At 29.8% G+C, this 21,124-nt stretch overlaps 1 protein-coding gene across 1 annotated transcript; it reads right to left on the bottom strand.

Annotated features, from left to right (window-relative positions):
* Positions 1 to 138: 138 nt before the first annotated feature.
* LOC137930935 (probable peptidoglycan muropeptide transporter SLC46) lies at positions 139 to 14,126 on the bottom strand. The gene is made up of 7 exons (XM_068774302.1): positions 12,963 to 14,126; positions 9,258 to 9,411; positions 8,182 to 8,283; positions 6,275 to 6,412; positions 4,457 to 4,540; positions 1,614 to 1,770; positions 139 to 599 (listed from the first exon to the last, which is right to left on the bottom strand). The coding sequence occupies exons 1-7, from the start codon at positions 13,767 to 13,769 to the stop codon at positions 440 to 442; spliced, it is 1,602 nt and encodes a 533-aa protein (XP_068630403.1). The 5' UTR covers positions 13,770 to 14,126; the 3' UTR covers positions 139 to 439.
* Between the last annotated feature and the right edge of the window lie 6,998 nt (positions 14,127 to 21,124).

Genomic DNA, 21,124 nt, shown 5'->3' with positions numbered 1-21,124 from the left:
TCACTTTCCATTTTTGTATTATTACGAATAATTTTGAGGACATATCATGTTAAATGAAATACATGACTTATATTTCTCTGATTTTTTTTTACCTTTACTTCTGTCTTTATAATACTTTGTTAATTGCAGCTAGCGTAAATTTACAAATTTTCGAAAATGGCTCCTACTATAAAGGAGCTTGGCCTCTCCTGTTCTGTAGTAAGCGGGCGAGAAAGTCACCGCACTTATTATCGTAATTATAAGCAATATACATAAACGCTTCCGTAAAATTTACACTTGAAATTGATTAAATTATTCGATAAATCTTATGATTGTTTACTTATTGAATTATCATTTATTATCGAGTACTTAACAAAACAATGATCCCACTTAAATAAAATATCTATCAAGAAGTTCTACAACTAACTTAGTGTTAAAATATTTGAGAAAATATACGAGTTTATAATTTCCCTATCTCATTCTCTATTTCTATTCCCTTCAATGTTTCCGGTAAATAGTTTTTGTGTACTTTAGAATTTTCTTCATCTTTCTTCTCTTCGGCTTCCAGTGCAGTTTTTCTCGCATTCTTTAATTCTTTTCTATGTTCAATGAAGAAGAACCTGAAAAATAATTGTATATTTATATATTTCATATCTCTTTTCTTAAAACATATGGTTCATACAAAGTAAAATGTAGTATTGGCATAGATGGTTTTAACAATAAAACATAGCAAGATGATGGATTTTGTGTACAAGTAGTTTCATTACTATCGCAGTAGATGTTCCAAGGAATATTAAAAACCACTGAGTAGTGAGTATCACATTCAGTATAGATTGTGTGAAACGGTGTGGTTCTCCCGTAATGTGCGACCATTTGCGAGTGTTTTCTGTTTTATAACGCACCTTCTGACATACACAATAATCAAAATAAATTAAAAAAATAAAAATAGAGCATCTCCGTAGTGTATTTAGAAGACGCTGTGAAAAATTGGCTGTATCAAAGTTTCGACTGTAAAAAGTTTGTAATTTATTTGTAATAAACGGAATCCGATTTTTAATAAAGTTTCGCAAAAGTAAATTGACGGAAAAGGCTTAATATACCATAAACGAATATTTAAAAGACAATAACTCTTGGCAGTGATGTCGCTTCATTATTTTGATTTCATTTAGGCTATATCTGATAAAATGTATCTGTGTTTTTGAACTATTAAAATATGTGCTGTTGTGGAGTTTCTTCCTGCTTCTTCTACACAACTATAACACCTTGCGAAACAAAGTAGAGACAAAAATAAATAGATAAAAAAATAAGTTGCAGATCAATAAGTTCTGTTAAAAATTCAAATGTTAAATAAATGAGTTTTATCTTTATTTTTATCTGTTTTAATCAAAATCAAACTTCATTGGTATATGAGGTCCACATTTAATCATAGTATCCATACTCATAGTGACTTAGCGATCTTATTTTTTGTGTTTCAACTACCCCAGGCATCTAAAGTTTTGTATTCGTAATTATATTGTTTTAAAAAAATATAAAGTTTTAAGTAAATATTTAAAAATAATTAAGGATATATATGTTCTTTTGTTTATCACGTTACAGAGAGATCGTTAAGTTTTGCGGTATATTAATGCACTTACGTGAGTATAAAGGCGGCGGGAACAATGAGAGATGCACTAATGAGGAACACCGCCCCAGGAAATACGTGGAGCGTCTTCATGTATACCCAAGAGTAGAATGGATGGAATACGAGAGATGCAAGTGTCTCCGTCAGAGAAAATAATGAGTTCATTTTGGCTGCAACAAAGGTGAAATTTAATGATTTTGAAAATGGAACAATTATTTTTTTATATTTGGAAATAACATTCGGGGTTAAATAAAACGGGTCGACGACAGGTGATTCTCGTAAAATGCACCAATCAATACAGACTTGAAACTATTCTTTACGTGACATAGTATTTTAATGTCCTATTCACTATATAGTATTTTTTTTCTATTTTTTCAATATCATCCATATTTTTAAACGGTTTTATTTAGTTCGACTCGTACGGAATTTGTTTATTTGGGTCAAAATTAGAAATTGAAATTTAAGCACCTTCCCGTTGTCAGATTGATCTGAAATTTGGTACACACATTTAATTTAGATAATAATACAATATAATAAAATCAATAACATTATATACCTAAGATGGCCGACGATACAAAATGACGGATTACATATTTTTTCTTAACCCCCTCAATATGGGTATCAAATGAAAGGGCTACACTAGTAAAACACGATGATTATGTCAAAATTAAAATTCAAGATGGACGCCGTTCTAATATGGCGGACTAGGTACATATTTTTTCACAACCACCACAATATGGGTATCAAAAAACCGTTTAACCTAAAAGTTTTTAAATGTGTTTATAAGTATAATTATTGACATATTGCTTTATTACATAATTTCAATATATAGTTATAGACATTAGTATTGTTTTAAGCTTGTCGTAATTTTTATTAGACTAATTTTTGTTTCTCGTACTGACACAATTTTTATTTCTGATAATATATTTGTATTATAACATTACCTGCCAGTAGTCTCAAGTCGTATCGTAAACTTTTGACATAAAACTTTTTTACAATTAAAAAAAATAAGATTGTTGTCTTCTATTAGTTCTATTACTTTTATTGTTACCTCATTTTTATCACTTTTTGTGTTAGTGGATAGTTTTTCTTTAACTATATATTTATCTATATTCAAATTGTAACTCAGATTAGTAAACAACATTTTATTTTGCCTGTACTATGTGATGTGATAGTAAAAACGTTATCTGGTATTAAGTGTTTATCCTTAATATGATAATATGTAGTATAATCACAAAGGCACTAAATCCACAGTGCCTTTCGGCTTTAATTATGATGATTCATAGAAAGTCTGAAATAATTAATCTAGTTCGTTTTGCTTAGTATTAATGACTGTGCATGTAAATAAAAAAATGATAACAATTATAGTCTGTGATGATCGTATTACGATGTTAAAAAGCAACTGTAAAAAAGATTCTTATGTACTCAACCAAAACTGACTCAACCAAAACTTGGCCGGCAAGAATTTAAAAAAAAAAGAAAAAATAATTAATAAATTTTATCTATCTTGAAATGAAATTACCCATGTGGTTCAAGAGTGGAAACCCAAGTAGACAGATGGTCTATTTTTTATTGAATCTATACACCATAGAAATTAACTTCGTACCTTTGTTTTTAAAATAATCTAAAATAAATCCCAAAAATTTTTTTACACACGATTCTGTATGGCATCGTGTTTACTAACCTAATTTACTTTAGCGTCTAAAATTATTTCGTAACTTATTTTTTTTAATTACTAATGTCTTGTTTATTTTTCACAACGCCATAACAGTGTTCAGTTTTTAACACTATGGTTCGTCCTATCAAAGATGACCCTGTTTAGGATATCGGAAAACGCTAGATTCAGGCGGCTTTCAATCAGTTTTATTAAAAACCTATGAAGAAGACATATCCAGCAGTTCTTTTTTACAACGAAGTTACTTTTATACCTATAGCCAATCATCTATATAGTACATAAATTTAAAATTATTCCTAAACATGTATGTGTATTTTATTTACATATTTATGTATTATTGTTTAAATCAGTGTCTTTTATGTACTTATCATTTTGATCTGATATCATTTTTTTCATTCCTAGGTTCCAAATCTTTTAAAGTGAAGATACTTTCCGTTAATTACCGCTAAAATAGAATGAATAACTCTGCACAAAATAAATTGTTAACTAATAATAAGAAATAGATAAAGAAATGTGTAATAAAGAATTAAGAAAGTAAAATAAATGTGTAAATAAAGATAAAATAAATCTAAGATAAAATTAAAGAATAAAAATAAATAAAATGTAGCTAGCCACCTTAAAGTAAGAAGATGACGGAAGAAAGAAGGTATAAAAGAGCAAAACGAAAGATATTGTGAAGGAGAAAAGTAAAGAATAAAAAATATTGTGACGCGTGAAAGAGAGTGATAAATAAAGAAAATACTGAAAAAAAAATTATTGAATAATAAAGTCGCTGATCCCAAAAAGTTAGGGGTACGAGAGGCCCCCAATAGCCGGGGCCATAAAAAAAATACAATAAATATAAATTAAAAAACCAAACCAATTATCATTTACGATTATACTGCTTCAATATTATGTTATGTCCGATATATAACGAACAGCTATTTATTCATTTATTTAAAACTCTTTATTGTAAATGGAAATATATACTATATAGTTGCATAATAATAAAGAGAGAAGTACAATGGGCGGTCTTATCACACGAAACAATTTCTTTCAGGCAACCGTAATATGTATCATGTATATTTACGCAAAACATACGTATATACAAACACATATATATGGCATACATGTATTCATATATATTTATAATAAATACAGTATATACATAATTATAAACACAAAACTGTGGTAAAACTTACCGATTTCTTGTTTATCGACGATTTTAGATATTATTGAACGTAGAGATGTTATTGTTGTACCGTTTAGTATCTCAGCAATAGGTACTGAAAAAGAATGTAAATAAATATTTTTGTATTATATTATAACGATATAATATAAAGTTGAAATTTTCAATTTGAAGTGGCGGTTCACTGCCACTTAGTACGCAAAATTAATACCCGCTGGAGCCTTAATGTTTTGCAGTGGAGATCACGAAGCAAGCAAAAGACATTCACCCAGGAGTAAAAATTGTTATGGTTGTCATAACTCTGAATGCAGTATACTTCTAATCGATCTTCATGGAAATCTGTAGAGGAGATCTATTTCTAGTAGTGGTCATTCTATGACTTAACTGATGTCGTTGATTATAATAAATGGTTAATTGTGATTATTTTGTTTTGTTTTATTCACTAGGTTGAGTCAACAAAATATGCATTGAATTATTTATTCTGTTGAATATGTTTATATGTAATTTTAGTGTTTATTTTATGGAGCAGTGAAGTCAGGATAGTCATTGTACTTGAAGTAATTGTTATTATTTAAAATGTTTTTTAACAAACAGTGACATTTAAAAGTAAAAAATATTTAATTTCAAATATTCCCAATCGATGCTCCTATTTCGATGTTAATGCCTAGAGGCTATAAGATTGAATTATTACAAAAACGAGGCAAAATTCTATATGTCTTTAAGACAGTTATATGTTTAGATGATGCAGCTGTTAAAACCAAAATATCAATATACAGCGCATGCTGAAGTCCAAATCAAACTCTCATAAAATAGTCATTATATATTATGATTGTAATTGTATTTAATGAATTGGTTAAATTGGCAGTGTGCAGTTTATATAGTGCGCAAAACAGTGGGCATCTGGGGACTTAGGTTATTGAGTAGAGACCACAAAGCACTGTAGCACTTCCATCTACAAGGAGGACAAATAACCTCCTTAAGTTCCTCTGAAAACGTGGAATGCTGTCCGATGTATGAATATGAATGAAGTAATAAAATTAATATAAAAGGTAAATTTAAAATTCAGAAGATATGGCGATAGTGTATGTATGGAAAAGAATGGGAAGGAATGAAAGTCAATGTGAAGTAGAAAAATGAAAACAATTGGTAGACATTAAAAAGGATGTAAGATAAAAGAATATGTGAATAAATTATCAATATAAAAAGATCCCTGCTGGCACATGGTAGTGGAGTAGAGATGCCTTAAAAACTGGGTCATTAAATACACTCTTATTAGATATTTATGAGGCAGATCTTTCTTGAATCTTGAATTTTCAATTATTTTTTCACTTGAAAATTTTTACAATATCTTAAAATATATACAAAAAAAAGTTGAATGCAGTTATTAAAGTTCACAAATTTTTGCGTGATGAAGGTAGAAATTCATTTTATTAAACGGTTTTATTTAGTTCGACCCGTACGGAATTTATTTGGATCAAAATTAGAAATTGAAATTTAAACACCTTCCCGTTGTCAGATTGATCAGAAATTTGGTACACACATTGAATTTAGATGACAATACAATATAATATAATCAATAATATTATAAATCTAAGATGGCCGCCGATACAAAATGGCCGATTACGTATTTTTCCTTAACCCCCTAAATATGGGTATCAAATGAAAGGGCTACACTAGTAAAACACGATGATTATGTCAAAATTTAAAATTCAAGATGGACGCCGTTCCAATATAGCGGACTAGGTACATATTTTTCTATAACCTATATGGGTATCAAAAAACCGTTTAACTTAAAAGTTTTTTAAATGTATTTATATGTAAATAGACTCACTTAAATACAACTCTGTGTTTGTTTGAACGAACGAAGTCCATACAGAACCAACCAGCTTACTGCCCATCGATACAAGGCACAGAAATGAATCGTCAACCTGCAATCGCTTGCTAAGAATAGTTATGGTAAACATTGTACCTGAAAAAAAAAACACCGGATATTTCTCATGTACATACATCATACTATGGTTTCATATGTATCTGTAATTTAATTAATTAAATAACTTTTTGAGCAGACAACAAATGAGCTTCTGGAAACCAATAAAGGCAGATTTGGACGGTACTCGTGTTAACAAATCACCGTTTTAAAGTCTTCGGAAAACCATCGAAGCTGGTATCTTGCAAAAGTTCTTATTGGAAATCTAGGGAGGCTTATATTCAACAGTATCTTACGGTTGAAATGATTATGAAGATGATGAATTATATATACTTATATACCTCGCATTTATATTTATATCAAAACAACATTTGAACTTTGTATAATCGGAAATAAAAATTATAATGTAACAAAATAAAAAGACAAAATGGAAATGATCCCGTCTAAACTTCTTAAGGAAAAAATCGAGCAGTGGTAGCTCAGCGGTAGAGGATTGAGACTTCCGATCGTAGGTCCCTGGTTCGATACAACGTCATATAATTCACACTTTGTACATTAATTATACAGGATTGCCGCTGCTTACATAGAAGTTTCCAGAGGATTCAGCATCCAATGCGTATCCAATGTGTATATGCGCCAAGTCACTTGCCAAGCGTGGTGTATTTTATATCACCTATAGATATCTTAATGGGAGGCTTGTAACAGTAGGCATTTATAAGTTGAAACGACAAACATTGTAATGCCAGATATAAATCCACGTTCCAAATCAGTTGTCTATGTTGTTCTTTTAGAATATCGTGAATTCGCAAATTAGCGAAAATTATGACAGGTCTTGTTGGAAATCTACAGAGGTAGCTTATGTTAAGAAGTAGATGTTCTAAGGCTGGTGTGGTGACATGTTAAATATATAAAAATTAAAATAAATTCAAAATGAAATGTTTGTACATAAGATTCTAAGAAGAAAAACAGATTGTAGTGCAATTATTATATATCACGGTAATTTGTTTTACCCTCCTCGTAGAATATCCGTGTTTCACCCCCACTTTCTAACATTGTACTCAAATTTGCTAATTAGCGGTCTAATACTGTCAGTATGTTCACCGACTCTGTTCATCGCTTTCTTTACAATGTTCTAAATTATGAATCTGAGTGAATACTTAATATATTTTTTGATAGATCTCACTGCTGATCAAATGGAATTTGCAGATTGAGACATGGGTGTAAGGCGGCGGAGCGCAGAGAACGCCTAGCCTAACACCAGCTACGAGATATCTTCTGCTTTAGTGCTATGAAACTAGAATAACAGATGTTGACATGTATATTACATAAATCAAGAATAAAATCAAATTGCTCGATATATCCAATGCGAGTCGTATCAACAAGTAGCGTGAAGTACGTCAAGAACGTTTAGTTTTATAAATGTTCAAAGTGGGTGAGAGAGTCGCCACACCTGTTTTAAGGCTGTGAAAGTCGATCACTCCCGGGAGAGCCTTGGCTTGGGCAATATAAACTACTGTTTCATCGGTGAAGGCCTAATCCCTAGAATCCCTTTAAATTACGGTCATATCATTCTGCCATGGATTTTATATGGAACATTTTTTTTAATTATTTTTTGCCTTGTTTTCGTACTCATAACGTATACAAAATTTAAAAATCACATTTTTCAGTTAACTACAGTATTTTTTAAACATTGATTGTTCGCCATAGAAACAAGACATCTAAACTATTCAACACAAAAAATTAGTAAATTTCAAGTTATCTTTATTAAGTGTATTTAATCTAATTGTTATGTTATGTAAGGAAACACTTACCAATTGCGTGCAGTATAAAAGAATAACATGTGTAGACACTGAATTGGACCATATCCCAATTAAGACGATTTCTAACAAACAGATAGAAGACCGAATGTTCCGCTGAAATAATTGAAAATATTTAGAATCACAGAAAGGTGAAAAAATATTGAGATGGTAACATAGATAATTGTAAGTGATGTTTTGCCTTAAAGATATCTGTTTTACAAAAAAAGGAAAATAAATTTTACATGTATTTATATATGCTTAATTTTTTATCGTGTGGAAATCCTGCATGGGTGACCCCTCCACCGTCTTTTTCAACGCATTTTGTTAAAACTAAGTGAACGCCTTCGCTAATTTAAATTTATATCTGTCTTGTATTGCTTGACTCGATTGGCTTATTTGTTATTAATGCCTTATTATTGCATTCCAATAGCAAAAAGTTAAAAAATGTAAATTGATTTAAAAATGTTTGAATGTTGTAAATTATATTTGAAATAAATTATTTATTTTGTGATCGATATGTATTAACAGACACAGCTGTTGAACTTAATTATAAATTAGCTGTCAAATGCGCGAAGTTGATACTCGTAGAGAACTGTCAAATGCGCAGCTTCGATTATCAATCTATATATATATAAATGAATGATTGTCTGTATGTCCTTTATACAATCGTAAACTATGCATTTGATCATCTGACAACATTTAGTTAAGTTGTTGTGTATAAGCTCACAAAGGTTTCTAAGTTAGTGTGACCAATTTTGACAGATGGCGACACTGTCATTCCAACGAATTTCATATATTGCCGTGACAGTTGACGCTGATTTGAATTGAAACGAAAACAGCAAATCAATTATGACGTTTCGAATTATAGGTGACATAGAAATTTAAGTAAATTGTGAAATTTCACACAGACAAAGTCGCGGGTATAGCTAGTACCTGTTAAAATTTTTAAATTTCTGCGCCATTAATTTTTTTTTATTAAAACTTTATACGGAGTATTACGAAAATATTTAAAAAACATATGCTCAAGTTAGGGCCCGTCTAATAGTAATAAAGATAAATTTTAATGTATATACGAGACAGCTACTTACCCATTGAAGGTCCAAACAGTATGAAGACACTGAATAGCGTCAGCAGCACTTTAACCCGTCTGTTGAACGGTCGCCGACGAGTTGCTACCCCAACAGTGTCGATTAGGTGTGAGAAATTTAAGAAAGATACTCGAGGAGTTCCAGAACGGTCTACCTGTAATAGAAAACAACGTTACTTAGTAGTGTTACATGATTTTTGAATTGATTCTATTTTCCTGATGTGTCTCATTTCTATTATAGCAAAAGGGAAAGTATTTGCAAATATATATAAATAGGCAAATACAAAAAAAACTTTCACCTCAATCCTATAGGATAACCTAAAGTTTATTGTACCTATAGATGTTTATTGTCATCCAGATATTTTAGTGAAGAAAACCTCATGACAAAGTAATTCATATTTAGTATATAGTAAATATATAGTAATCTAGTACTTAAAAATAGCGATTTATTCAAGTTTAAATAAATTGGTAGTTCATCTGTAGGCTACAACAAGTTTGTATGTAGTTTTGTACAATGTTTATTTTTAAACCAAATAATTTCTATAACATTTCATAGCTTTAACAACGAAATACAAGGAAACACCAACAATATTGCTGCCAAAAAATATCCGATTAATCAGTTTTTCTATTTTCAAAGTAATAATAAATATAATAAAAGTAATAAGTAGTTTTTAGAATTGATTTACTGTTGTACGACTGCACTTTGGGTAAAAAAAAATTCATATCATTGCTATTATGTTTCGCTCAAATAACAAACATTCGAAATACAAATCAATTGATTATAGTTCTCGCTATATAAAAACAAAAACCATAAACTAAAATAGTTGATATATTAAAGACGGTAAAAAATATTTTTCATTGTTATTACAAATGTTATCCTAACTGCATTAAAAAAAAAAACTTATAAACTAGTAGTATAAGTAGGCGTAACTTACAACTGCTTATGAATTATGAATCCTTCATTTTATTCGAAAAGAAACTGCAAGCGTACTTCAAACGAAGTGACAAGAAACTTGACATTTGCTATTTTCAAAAAAAAAGTTGTAGTCCTATAGACGCCCACTGTAACGTCAAGAACTCCTCCAAAGATATCTAAGGGGATATCCCATAATCGCCACCCTTGGCGGGTTGGCGATCGCAGTATGGTATAATGATGTGGAATGGTCGCTGCTGCCCGTCCTCTAGAATTTTCTAGCAAAAATCCAACATCTTCCGATGACTTTAACAAGGTAGTATGTTTATCTAGTGCCGTGATTCCCAAAGTGGTCTATAACAACCCTTAGGGGTTTATGACAACCTGCAAGGGGTCTACGTCAGCGAAAAAAAATTTGGGGGTCCATGAAATGAAAATGGGGGTCCACGATAGTGGATCTCAACACACATACTGATAGTACCTTACCTACTTACATCATACTATCTTATAATATCAAAACATTTACATTATTTATAAAAGTACCTATGAAGAAAAAAAATTAATTCTTATGTTATTTTATTTATAGTTTATTTTATGTTACGTATATTTTACATAACAGATACAAAATTTTATTTTGAATAGTTTCAATTTAAATTCAGTTAATAAATGTATAAATTAACATGTGTTTTTACTTTAAGTTTTTAATACTAAACTTCACTACAGTTAGAAATTTACAGGAAATCAATATCAGGTAAGTAGGGGGTCTACCCAACACGGAAAAACATGGCAAGGGGTCTACGACACAAAAAAGTTTGGGGAACTCTGATCTAGTGAGTGGTTGTACGCTACGCCTGCCGTCCTATGGAGTATTCATTATATTTAAACTCAATTCTTTGCTTACATTGTACGTGTTCATGCCACAGGAAGTGAAAAATTACGATACAGACTATTAAATTTCCATCAACTTTTAATACTATACAATACGTACTTCCGGAACGAGGTTTATAGAACCATCACTTATGTGACGTGTTGATTTCATGCTAAATTTTTTAAAAACATTTCTGTACGTAATTTACGTTTTCGAAAATTAAAAATAAAATCGGTTTAGTTCTATTCAAAGATCACATGTCATGCCTAATAGAAACAAAAGATTTTAAACTGATTTAGACTGAGCGATCTTTAAATATACTTAATTATTAGAGGTTCCCTGTTCAGAATTTCTGCATCGTTATTGGTATACATAAAAAAAAAACAAATAAATGATTGTAATTATTTAATGATTGTATAATAAAATTTTATTTTAAAAAAGCCGATGTGAGAGACCTCACCAAAACTGGAAACTATATTAAAATATATTTTCATTTTTTAGATTCGATTTTGATTTTTCTTTAACTGTATGCCACGTATGTTTTAACATGTATGTATGATATGGGATGTAGTTTTCTAGAAGATTCTATAAATAAATAACAAACATGCTATTCAACCACGAAATTGACAATAAATAGTACGATAGTTGCAAAGCAAAATTCGGAAACAATATAACGAACATATAAACGAAAAACAAATAAATGCTTAAATCAAATGCATATACGAAAACACAGGCAAAGTACGTAAAATTACATTTGGCCAATTGTTAATGGATATCATAACTTCATTGCTCAATATTATGCACAACAACGTTCGCTTCGTATTATAATATCGATTTTATGCATAAATACATATTAACATACAATATTCCGTTATGTTAAATAACAATTCAGATAAATTGTAATATTGATTTAATATTCCGAGTGCCTTAAATAAGACATAAGGAATATTATTAGTTTACACACAACTCTTCTCTAACGATAACACAAATTTTCATTTTGGTTTTTTTAAGTTTAGTTTTAGTTTAATTTCAAGAGAGTAAGTTATAATATTCTTATTTTTTCTCAAGTTAAACTAGCGTTCAACCTAGTCCAGCTTATACAACGAGATCTGGCAGATATGTTAAACTTAAATTGTATAACATGTTGTCGATATTAAGTTCATACTAGATATCAGGTTTATACTAGAAAATAAATTTTGTTAAACTTCAGAAATAGTAGATTAAGATTTAGCACTGGTGACAACATTCTAAACTTCTGCTTGTGATTCGGCACGTATAATTAAAGTTGAATGAAATTGCTTAAGTTTGTTTCAAGTTACAGCGCGACCTTTTCACTTAAGTATATAACATACGTATAATGTTTAATAGATACTAAATGTAACAAAGGATATTTATAGAGAAACCTATTAGCACGATTCTAGTATTTATTGTAATAAATATAATAAATTGTTAGTTAGTAATTTTTTATTGAAGATAAAATATCATTTCACGCAGTGAGTATAAATATCATATATTATAATTGTAATATTATCTGATTACTATATCGCAAGCTAATCCACGATAACCTTTATATTAATAAAATTAATTGATATTAAGATTATTTGACGGTCCGCACAATGAACAATGATTTCATTTTCACAATGTTAGAATAAAATGTTAAACAATTTCTTAGTAACTTCTTTTAGTTTTAATATAGACAATTGTTATAAATTTCCTATATTCATAACTTCTCATATGCATTGTTACAAAATGCTGTGGACAATGTAATTCAATATTACATTTTTAATTTATGATTTTATTTTTATATACAGATATCGACTTCAATCACATATTTAAAACATTCACTATTTATTATTTTTGACAAGTTAGTTATGCGAATAACGTTTGAAATTAAAAAAAAGAATAGATCAAAATTTTCCACTTACCACGGGACAGCCTTTGTCTCGCAGCCAATCGTCGGGTTCTTTCAAACAGATGCATCCATATATTAGAACAGTAGTGAACATTACAGCGGTCATAGAGAAAATTCCATAATAACCCATTTTTTGTAAAAGTATCCCACTTAACCCAATCCCAATTGGTAGACCAGCGGTCATGGAGACACTCACTAAACCAACTCTAAATGTCCGAGATTCTTCAGATGTAATATCACTGATGTAACTGAAAACTCCGAGGAACATGGTCACCCAACCTCCAGCGATGGAAGGAAAGATCGTTTCCATAAACACAGTTGCTTGGACAGGAATTTCGTAGAAAAAGTAAACGTTGATCAAATTACTAATAGAAGTTACGAATTCACCGAAAATTGGTAGCAATATGCAAATTTTTCTTTTGCCCGTTCTATCGCTCCATGCACCCAAAAACATTATAATTATACACGGTAATGCTGTGTGAATAAAGCTTCTCCATATATCTATAGAAGAAATCAATTTCTGTACCTCTCTTTCATATGCTGAATAGTTACCTGGCGTTCTTTTAATCAGGGCTTCACAAATTTCGTCTCCAAAATCAAAATTCACTCTACATGCTTTGTCCAAATTGAAATTGCTCATTGCAAACCTTGATATTACACTTGGTATAATTAAACCTGCCAATAAAGGTTCAACTGTGATATTGTCTTTGATATGACATATTTTCTGTTTGAAAGTTTTCTTTACGTTTTTATCTTTATCATCATCTTTCAAAGGTTTTTCTTCTTTGTTCTTCTTTAATTTTTCATTTTTGTCAGCCATTTTAACTATTTTTTTCAATTTACATCAATGTTATTTCCATTTCTTCTAATACACGAACGATGACTGCTATGATAATAACACAAAGCACGTCTGTAGCTAACACAGTAATTGCTTGTATTATTTGTTTACCCGATATGTTTGTATGATATCAATTAGCCGTAGATAATGATAAAACATAGAATGTTGATTATTGGCTTTTGTGATATATCGGCTGGATCATTGTGCACTTATTTATATATACTATTAGTGTTTTCAAGGAGTTTTTATTATTTAGATAACAATTGTGATATTGACACTACATTTGCTACTTGTAAATGTTATCGTAGTACAATAATGTACATGTTTAGCTATCACAACATTTTTATGTACAATTTAATACAAATAAAGAAAATATATTATAATAAAAACATGAAAATCTACGAACACTTTAATTAACACGTTAGATCCAAGTGAGAGTCAGGTAAAATAATCAATTTCGAAGTAAATGTAGCAAAAATAAGCTAATTTTACACCGATATTTTGATATTAATTTTTAGTCGAGCTTATGGACTTAAAAATATATAGGTAGATGGTACATGTTGGTTCTAAAAACTTGTTTCGGATAAATTCAATCACCTCAATAACTATTTCATCTAAAATATAATTTGCACTTATCACATCTAAAAATGGGATAAACAATAATTCTATATGTATTTCTAAAAGTTAAACATATCTTTGCACGGTTCACTTGTTAGACGGGATTTTTTAAATTTTATAACTTTTCACACGAAGCTATTCACACTGACGCCTCCAAAGTGCAACGATGCTTAACACGTACTGGTCTTCAATAAACATTCTAATGACCATTTTATAATGAGCCATAATGACAAAAACGTTTGACATTTAATTGATACGTCAATAAGACTTGTTATATTTGGCACAAGACCTATCTTCATCTGAGTATGATATTTAACATAAATTGTATTTACTCGTATTGTAGACCTGTTTTCACACGATGTGTTGTTTAAATCGCATCGAATTATAAAAATATCGAAAAGTTGGTATTTAATATAGATAGAATGGTTATTACTAGGATAGTTCTAACAATACAATTTGCAGCTAATCTATCAATGTCACATACGACAAATTACGATAAAATTTTATACTGATTATAAAATGTTTTCGTCTCGGATTGGATTATGCTTATCTAAACTTTTAATCACGACTACTGAAGCAACTGAATAGGCATAGTAAAATTATAAATCCTAATACACAGCATTATGGAACTCTGGTCAAATATAAATACAAAATATCTTTACTCAAGTAGGCATTTACACACACTTTTGAATTCTCAATTATTTTAACATTATAAGTAGTAAGCTACCAACGTCTTGAAATGCTGATGTGCTCAGAACAGGTAACCAGTAGTTAAATAGTTAATTATTTTAATTGTTTTATTTTTAATCCTGTAATTGATTCGACAAATCAAATTCCACACATTCGATCTATCATATACCTTTAAATATGGATTTAATGCTAAGAAAAGGAAGGTCTGTGATACGTTGTGGAACTTTATATGTGCGTACAGTCAGAATGTAGTGACAATTTTTTTACATATTTTTTTAAACAAAATCTAGGCGTTACAAATTTATTTGTATTTGACGTATCTATTACATGTCTGTTAACATAGATTGTCACATTCTGGGCAGAAGATTAATGACAAAACTAAACACAATATCAGACATGCAAAGGTAGTTCGCCACGTAATGGCGACACAGTCGTATCTCCAATTACCTACTTTAGCAATTGCCCTCAACCGGAACGTCCTTTATAAGTGCATAATAGAAATAGACGGCAGTAATAAAGATGGTTTCGGATGGTCATTTAGTTTGATCTAATTTGGCTGTCGAGTATATAGATGGCAATGTGGTCACGTAGTAAAATTTACAAATCAAAATCCTAAATAGCTTCAATTGATCAACTGTTAATCAAAAGATCTTTGTTCTTACTGCAGTTACTGCGGTATTCACGCGTAGTTAAAATTGCAAAATGTTTTTTCGTGTGATGAAAAGTGGTCTATTGACAATAACGAATTGTTTATAAGTTGATTTGTTTAGATATCTAGTATTTCCATTGGTGATATGTTTATCTATATTATTTCGGTACAAGAGTTCGTCACTTAAATCGACAGTTATTATTATTATAATGGCTTGTTTTTATTCCACATTAACATAATCATAAGTGTAATTTTTTTAATGGTTCCCGTTATTTGAGACCTCTCTCATATCTTATCTTATTTTTGGGAATAGGACTATTTTATCTTTAATAATTTTTTTACATTTTTTTATTACCATTAACTTCTATCAATCTTCATATTATCATTCATTCATTTTCTATCATACATTACAAAATCTTACATTGTCATTTATTCTTATTTTCTTGCTTGCATCACCTCTCATCCTCTCCTTAATTATCACAGTATAGGGTTTTTATCACAGAAATCTTCTTGATTTTGAATATACTTTTCTCCATGGATGATCTCTGTGTTGGCTTAATTTTTTCTTTTACCCGATGTGTAACTCCATGTCTGGTATCTATATAACGAGCTAGGTAGAAGACACGTATCAAAAACAGTGAATCGACAGTAACAAAGAGTACATATTTATAGCCAGATCCGTAAGGCAAAAATAATAATAAAGAAACTACATGTACCAAAGTACAAAAATTAAATGGTTGTTTATGTTTAAAATAAATAACATTTTAATTAAACGTTATTACTTTGACGGCATTTAAAATTTTGTTGACATAAAACATCAATAATTTCATTCTCAAACTAGACTCGGATTTGAGAATAGCTAGAATATTAAATATGTGCATATAATCTTAGTTTGATGAGAAAAAATATTATCAACCGAATAAATCGCACAGAATTTTTAATCCAATTTAGTTAAATCAAAGATATTGTTATTCTCTCTATTCTTCTATCATTCTCTTCTGTTATTTTCTCCTTTTTATACTATATACTATCAGATTTTAGATGGTAACGCACTCTTAATTTTCCGCATTGACGACAATTATCTATTTCAAAATCTTTTTTACTACCGAGAAACAGCGACAACATGCTTTTCAGTATTGTATAACGATGTTAATAAGATACATCTATATGTTAATATTTTCGATCTTGAACGCTAGGGGAAACTTGTTTACCAAAGGTTAACTAAGTCTATCATGTTTAATAGGACTATAAGGAAAATTTTGAAAGACCTAATCACTACTATACATATACTTTTATTTCTATCATCAATTTTACAGACGTGGGAGAAGGTATTTAAATCAAGTTATCTAGTAAACGAAAGCTCTTTGGTTTCTATGGTCGACATCATAGATTTCGATCGGAAGAACTGTATATACTTGACAAGTAAAAACATGTTGTTTTATTATCACTTCAAAAATCATTGATGTTTCTATAAGTTTTTTTTTTTTATCAAGCTTTTGAAATTTATAATTTATATGCTTTTTACTTTCATTGCGTATTATAAAACTGTATACAGTCGGCCAAAAAAAGGTTTTAATCGAATAGTATTAAAAAACTTAAATACTTGTTACGGATACAGATTCAATAAATTCAATTGATATTTTATATATTTTTTTTTAACATTGTCTTTTTCATTTATCTGCGATGTAAGTTGCGTGTAATTTAATTTGTCAATTCGATTATTTTTAAGTAGTTATAAATCTGTTCTAAATTTAAATATATCTTAAAAATTTTAAACATAATTATGAAATGTTTGTAGCGTTTACTAGGCAACACAACGCTTTACGTTTCATGCCACTAAAGTCGCCATTTCTTTTAATGTTAAATTTTAATTGGTACACGATTGTAAATAGTCTCCGTGTATATGTATGATACACCTCCTCAAATTTTACTTGCGATCAAAGAATGAACAAATTTGTGCACTACTATTCTTTTACCAGCTGTACAACGCGGATATTACGTTTAAAATTAACTGAACCCATTTAATTTCCTGTTTAATATTTTGTTGACCATCGTCGTCGTTTCAGCCCATAGACGCCCCCTGTAAGGCGCAGGCTTCCACAAAGATATCTCTGGGAGAGAAATATCTTAACCGCCACGCTAGACAGGCGGGCTAGCGATCGCAGTGTGGTATTATGGTATGGTTCTCTGCTGCCAATCCTTAGCAAACTTGTTTGTGAACAGTGGCAATTCTATAATAGATGGTGCAAAAGTAGGGTCATTATATATAAATATATAGATATAACATATCGCTTATTGAAAACTATTTTTTTATATATCTATATCATAGATGTAAAAACACAATGATATTCGACTTCATTTGTAAAATTTGAGGGACTTTTACGTTATGACATTACTTTTGCCCCACCTTTTATTATTAATGCACAAATTGAAATTTACCTAAGTTTGTATCCCGGGAATCGAACGCGTAACCTTACGATTGCAAGTCAGTCCTTTACTCTAGTTGACACACATGTCTTCATAAATCTAACTCACACATTTCGCTAGCAATAATAACCATTAAATATAGGGCATTAATTATTGTCACGTTGCATTCATATCTTTATTACATGAGATGAACATTCTATTTACTTATCTATCTTACAGACCAATACAACTGTAAGTTGTACTAAATACTGTATTAAATATGATACTTTGTATTTAGAGAAACGTTGAATTAAATAGGTTTGTATTGTTTTAAATTAAATATATACTGCGTCTAATTTCACTGTGACGTCACGTTAGAAACTGCTATATAGCAAGAGCTAATATAAATATAGCAGAGCTAATACAGCGCTATTTCAATATCACATAGCGACTTGTAGCTATTTAACAAAAACGTTCCAAAAAATCATCATTCTGTGGGCGCTGGCCTCTTTCCTTTTTGATATGACTTTGCCTAAGTCAGTTCGTTTTATGTGTCAATGCCAATTTATGTTTAATGTATAATTTGTTTTTCCTTAAAATAAAGTAGATTCCTAATATCTGAGTTTTAATAAGGAATTTACATTGATGACTCCGACGTGATTTGAACATGCAAACTTCTGATATCCTAATATCTGAGTTTTAATAAGGAATCTACAATTCTTTCTACATTAATTAATAAAAATTCTGTCCTTATTTCTGATATTTATGATTAGAATTAAAAAGTGACTGCATTTATTGTGGGCTCTTTTAAGATCGGAGCGTATTTGGAATTCTCGTAGTAATGTCATAAGTTGAATAGTTTTATAAGCGGTTATCGTGTCTGTTAAATTGGACTCAAATGTCCTATATTAATATACACTAAAAGTGATCCTAAAAACAACAATTGTTAACTAAGTATCGATTTTTCAGTTTGACCTCTACAAAGTGTTAAATATAAATCAGTTTACCAACTTATTAATATTATCATTAAGTTTATATATAACGGAATTCTTCTAATCAAAGTTCAAAGTCATGTTTCCCATAGCAGGAAAATTTGATTGTTAAGGGGAGAAATTTAGAGTGGATTTGACGCATGTTCAGCTCTTTCGCTTTATTATAAGAATGATGTATGTTACATAGGAGGACGTAAGAGTTTTAGAAAGGCTATGGTGAGACATGAACATAAAAATGTTTGGTTTAGATGGTTCTATAGGCGTTTTGATCTAAGAAGATTCCACAATAAATTCAAAAAGTTTTTGTGAACAGTTTTTGCAATGTTATCAACACACAGTGCGAAAATCTTTTAACAGTATAAAAGATTTTTAAATAGTACAGTTCAAAACTTTTTACTTTCATTGTGTTATCTAAAATAGAACATAGCTTCCCACAAAGAAGTAACTAGTAGCCTAGGGAAAGGTCTAATAAAATCATGTTTTACTCTATTTCTCACTTTATGTACTTCGCAATTTTTTTTAATATTTATTCGTACTCTTATGTACAAATATAAAATTTTATAATGTAATAGTATTAAAAAAATTTAATTCTCTATACTGCTGCAAATTCATTAAATTCGATCGAAGTTTTGCGTTTTAAAACATATTAAAGATATATGACTCCTACAGTACTTTCTATCCAGTTCTTAGCTTTCTTCAATAGAATTATCGTCACTATTAAATTGATGTGTCTATTTAAAAAGAGGAATGTATGTACATTTTAGGTTCACTTGCGAGACTTAGTTTAAGAGTTTCCTTCTCAATCTGTCATCACAAAAAAGACTTATGAATGGCCTCCCATAAAACTCTGCTTCAGATGCTCTATCATAGCGTCTGTTATCTTTTGTTTTACTAGATCTATGTGTTAGATTGTTATAATGAAGCTTTCACACATTTCTATATACGAAAAAAAATACCCACAACGTCTTGCAGACAAGTTTATGTTCCCAACGTAAACTGTTGTAACTTAGACTTTATGAATTTACACAACACCAACCGTTTGAAGACCTTTGTTTAACGTTTTGCGTTCTTGTTTAACAAACATCGACTATTCCATATTATTCACACGCCTATGTTTATGGGTTATCTGTGAGGACATACATTTCTTAACGAATTCTTGAGGAATTATATATATATACATATATATATATATATATATATATATATATATATTTATATATATATAGATGTACATAGTAAGTAAATTCAAAGACAACTGATCGGAACACTGGGATAAAAAATATGCGTATAAACCGTACGATCATAGGTCATAGGTTATTTCCCAGTAAATTCCCATTTTGTGTGAATATGCTCTAGAGGAAACCATCATAGGCTTTTGTAACGGGTCCTTCGAGTTGTAATTTTTGTATAATACCATGATGATTTAAAATTAGAATACTTCATCTTGCTAATGATAGAAGTAATCCTCTAATATATTATTAATAAACTTGAATATATTAACCAATAACTAATTACAGAATTTATATTCGAATATATTTAAATTATTTTCAATTACTCCATATGTATTATATAAAAATGTCATTTAATTAATTTTTTTTGACTGTTAAATATTTAAAGTGAAAAGACTGCTCTTGACCATGATCCCTGTAAATCCTTTCATGAAAAAAACGGTTCAAGACTTCTGCTATTGTGGTGTTATGAACACCACAATAGCAGAAGTCTTTTGTTTCCAACAGTGGTAATAAACCAGGATAAATAAATATAGAATTCTCAAATCGTTTATATATTTACCAATATATTTTATTTCATTTTACGGGTGTAGCGATAATGCGATTATACTTATAATTTCATAAAGAGAATTCAAATTAAATAAATATATGAATCATAATCAATATTTCAGTTAAAGCACATCCGCTGCTGAACATGGGCCTCGTCAGTAAATTTCATGAGATTGAGGTTGGATGCGGCGTGCAACAAGCGTC

Source organism: Battus philenor, unplaced genomic scaffold, assembly GCF_028537555.1.
Source record: "Battus philenor isolate CCGP_79_NKW_IND1 unplaced genomic scaffold, ilBatPhil1.0.hap1 SCAF_7, whole genome shotgun sequence".
Classification (NCBI taxonomy): domain Eukaryota; kingdom Metazoa; phylum Arthropoda; class Insecta; order Lepidoptera; family Papilionidae; genus Battus; species Battus philenor.
This window is presented reverse-complemented; position numbering and strand designations above follow the sequence as displayed.

Excerpts from the sequence above, each read along its gene's own strand:
- LOC137930935 (XM_068774302.1), bottom strand. The coding sequence starts at position 13,769 with ATGGCTGACAAAAATGAAAAATTAAAGAAGAACAAAGAAGAAAAACCT. Across the intron at positions 9,412-12,962 it reads GAGACAAAGGCTGTCCCGTG|GTAGACCGTTCTGGAACTCC; the intron begins GTAAGTGGAAAA and ends TTTCTATTACAG. Across the intron at positions 8,284-9,257 it reads ACTGTTTGGACCTTCAATGG|CGGAACATTCGGTCTTCTAT; the intron begins GTAAGTAGCTGT and ends CAATTATTTCAG.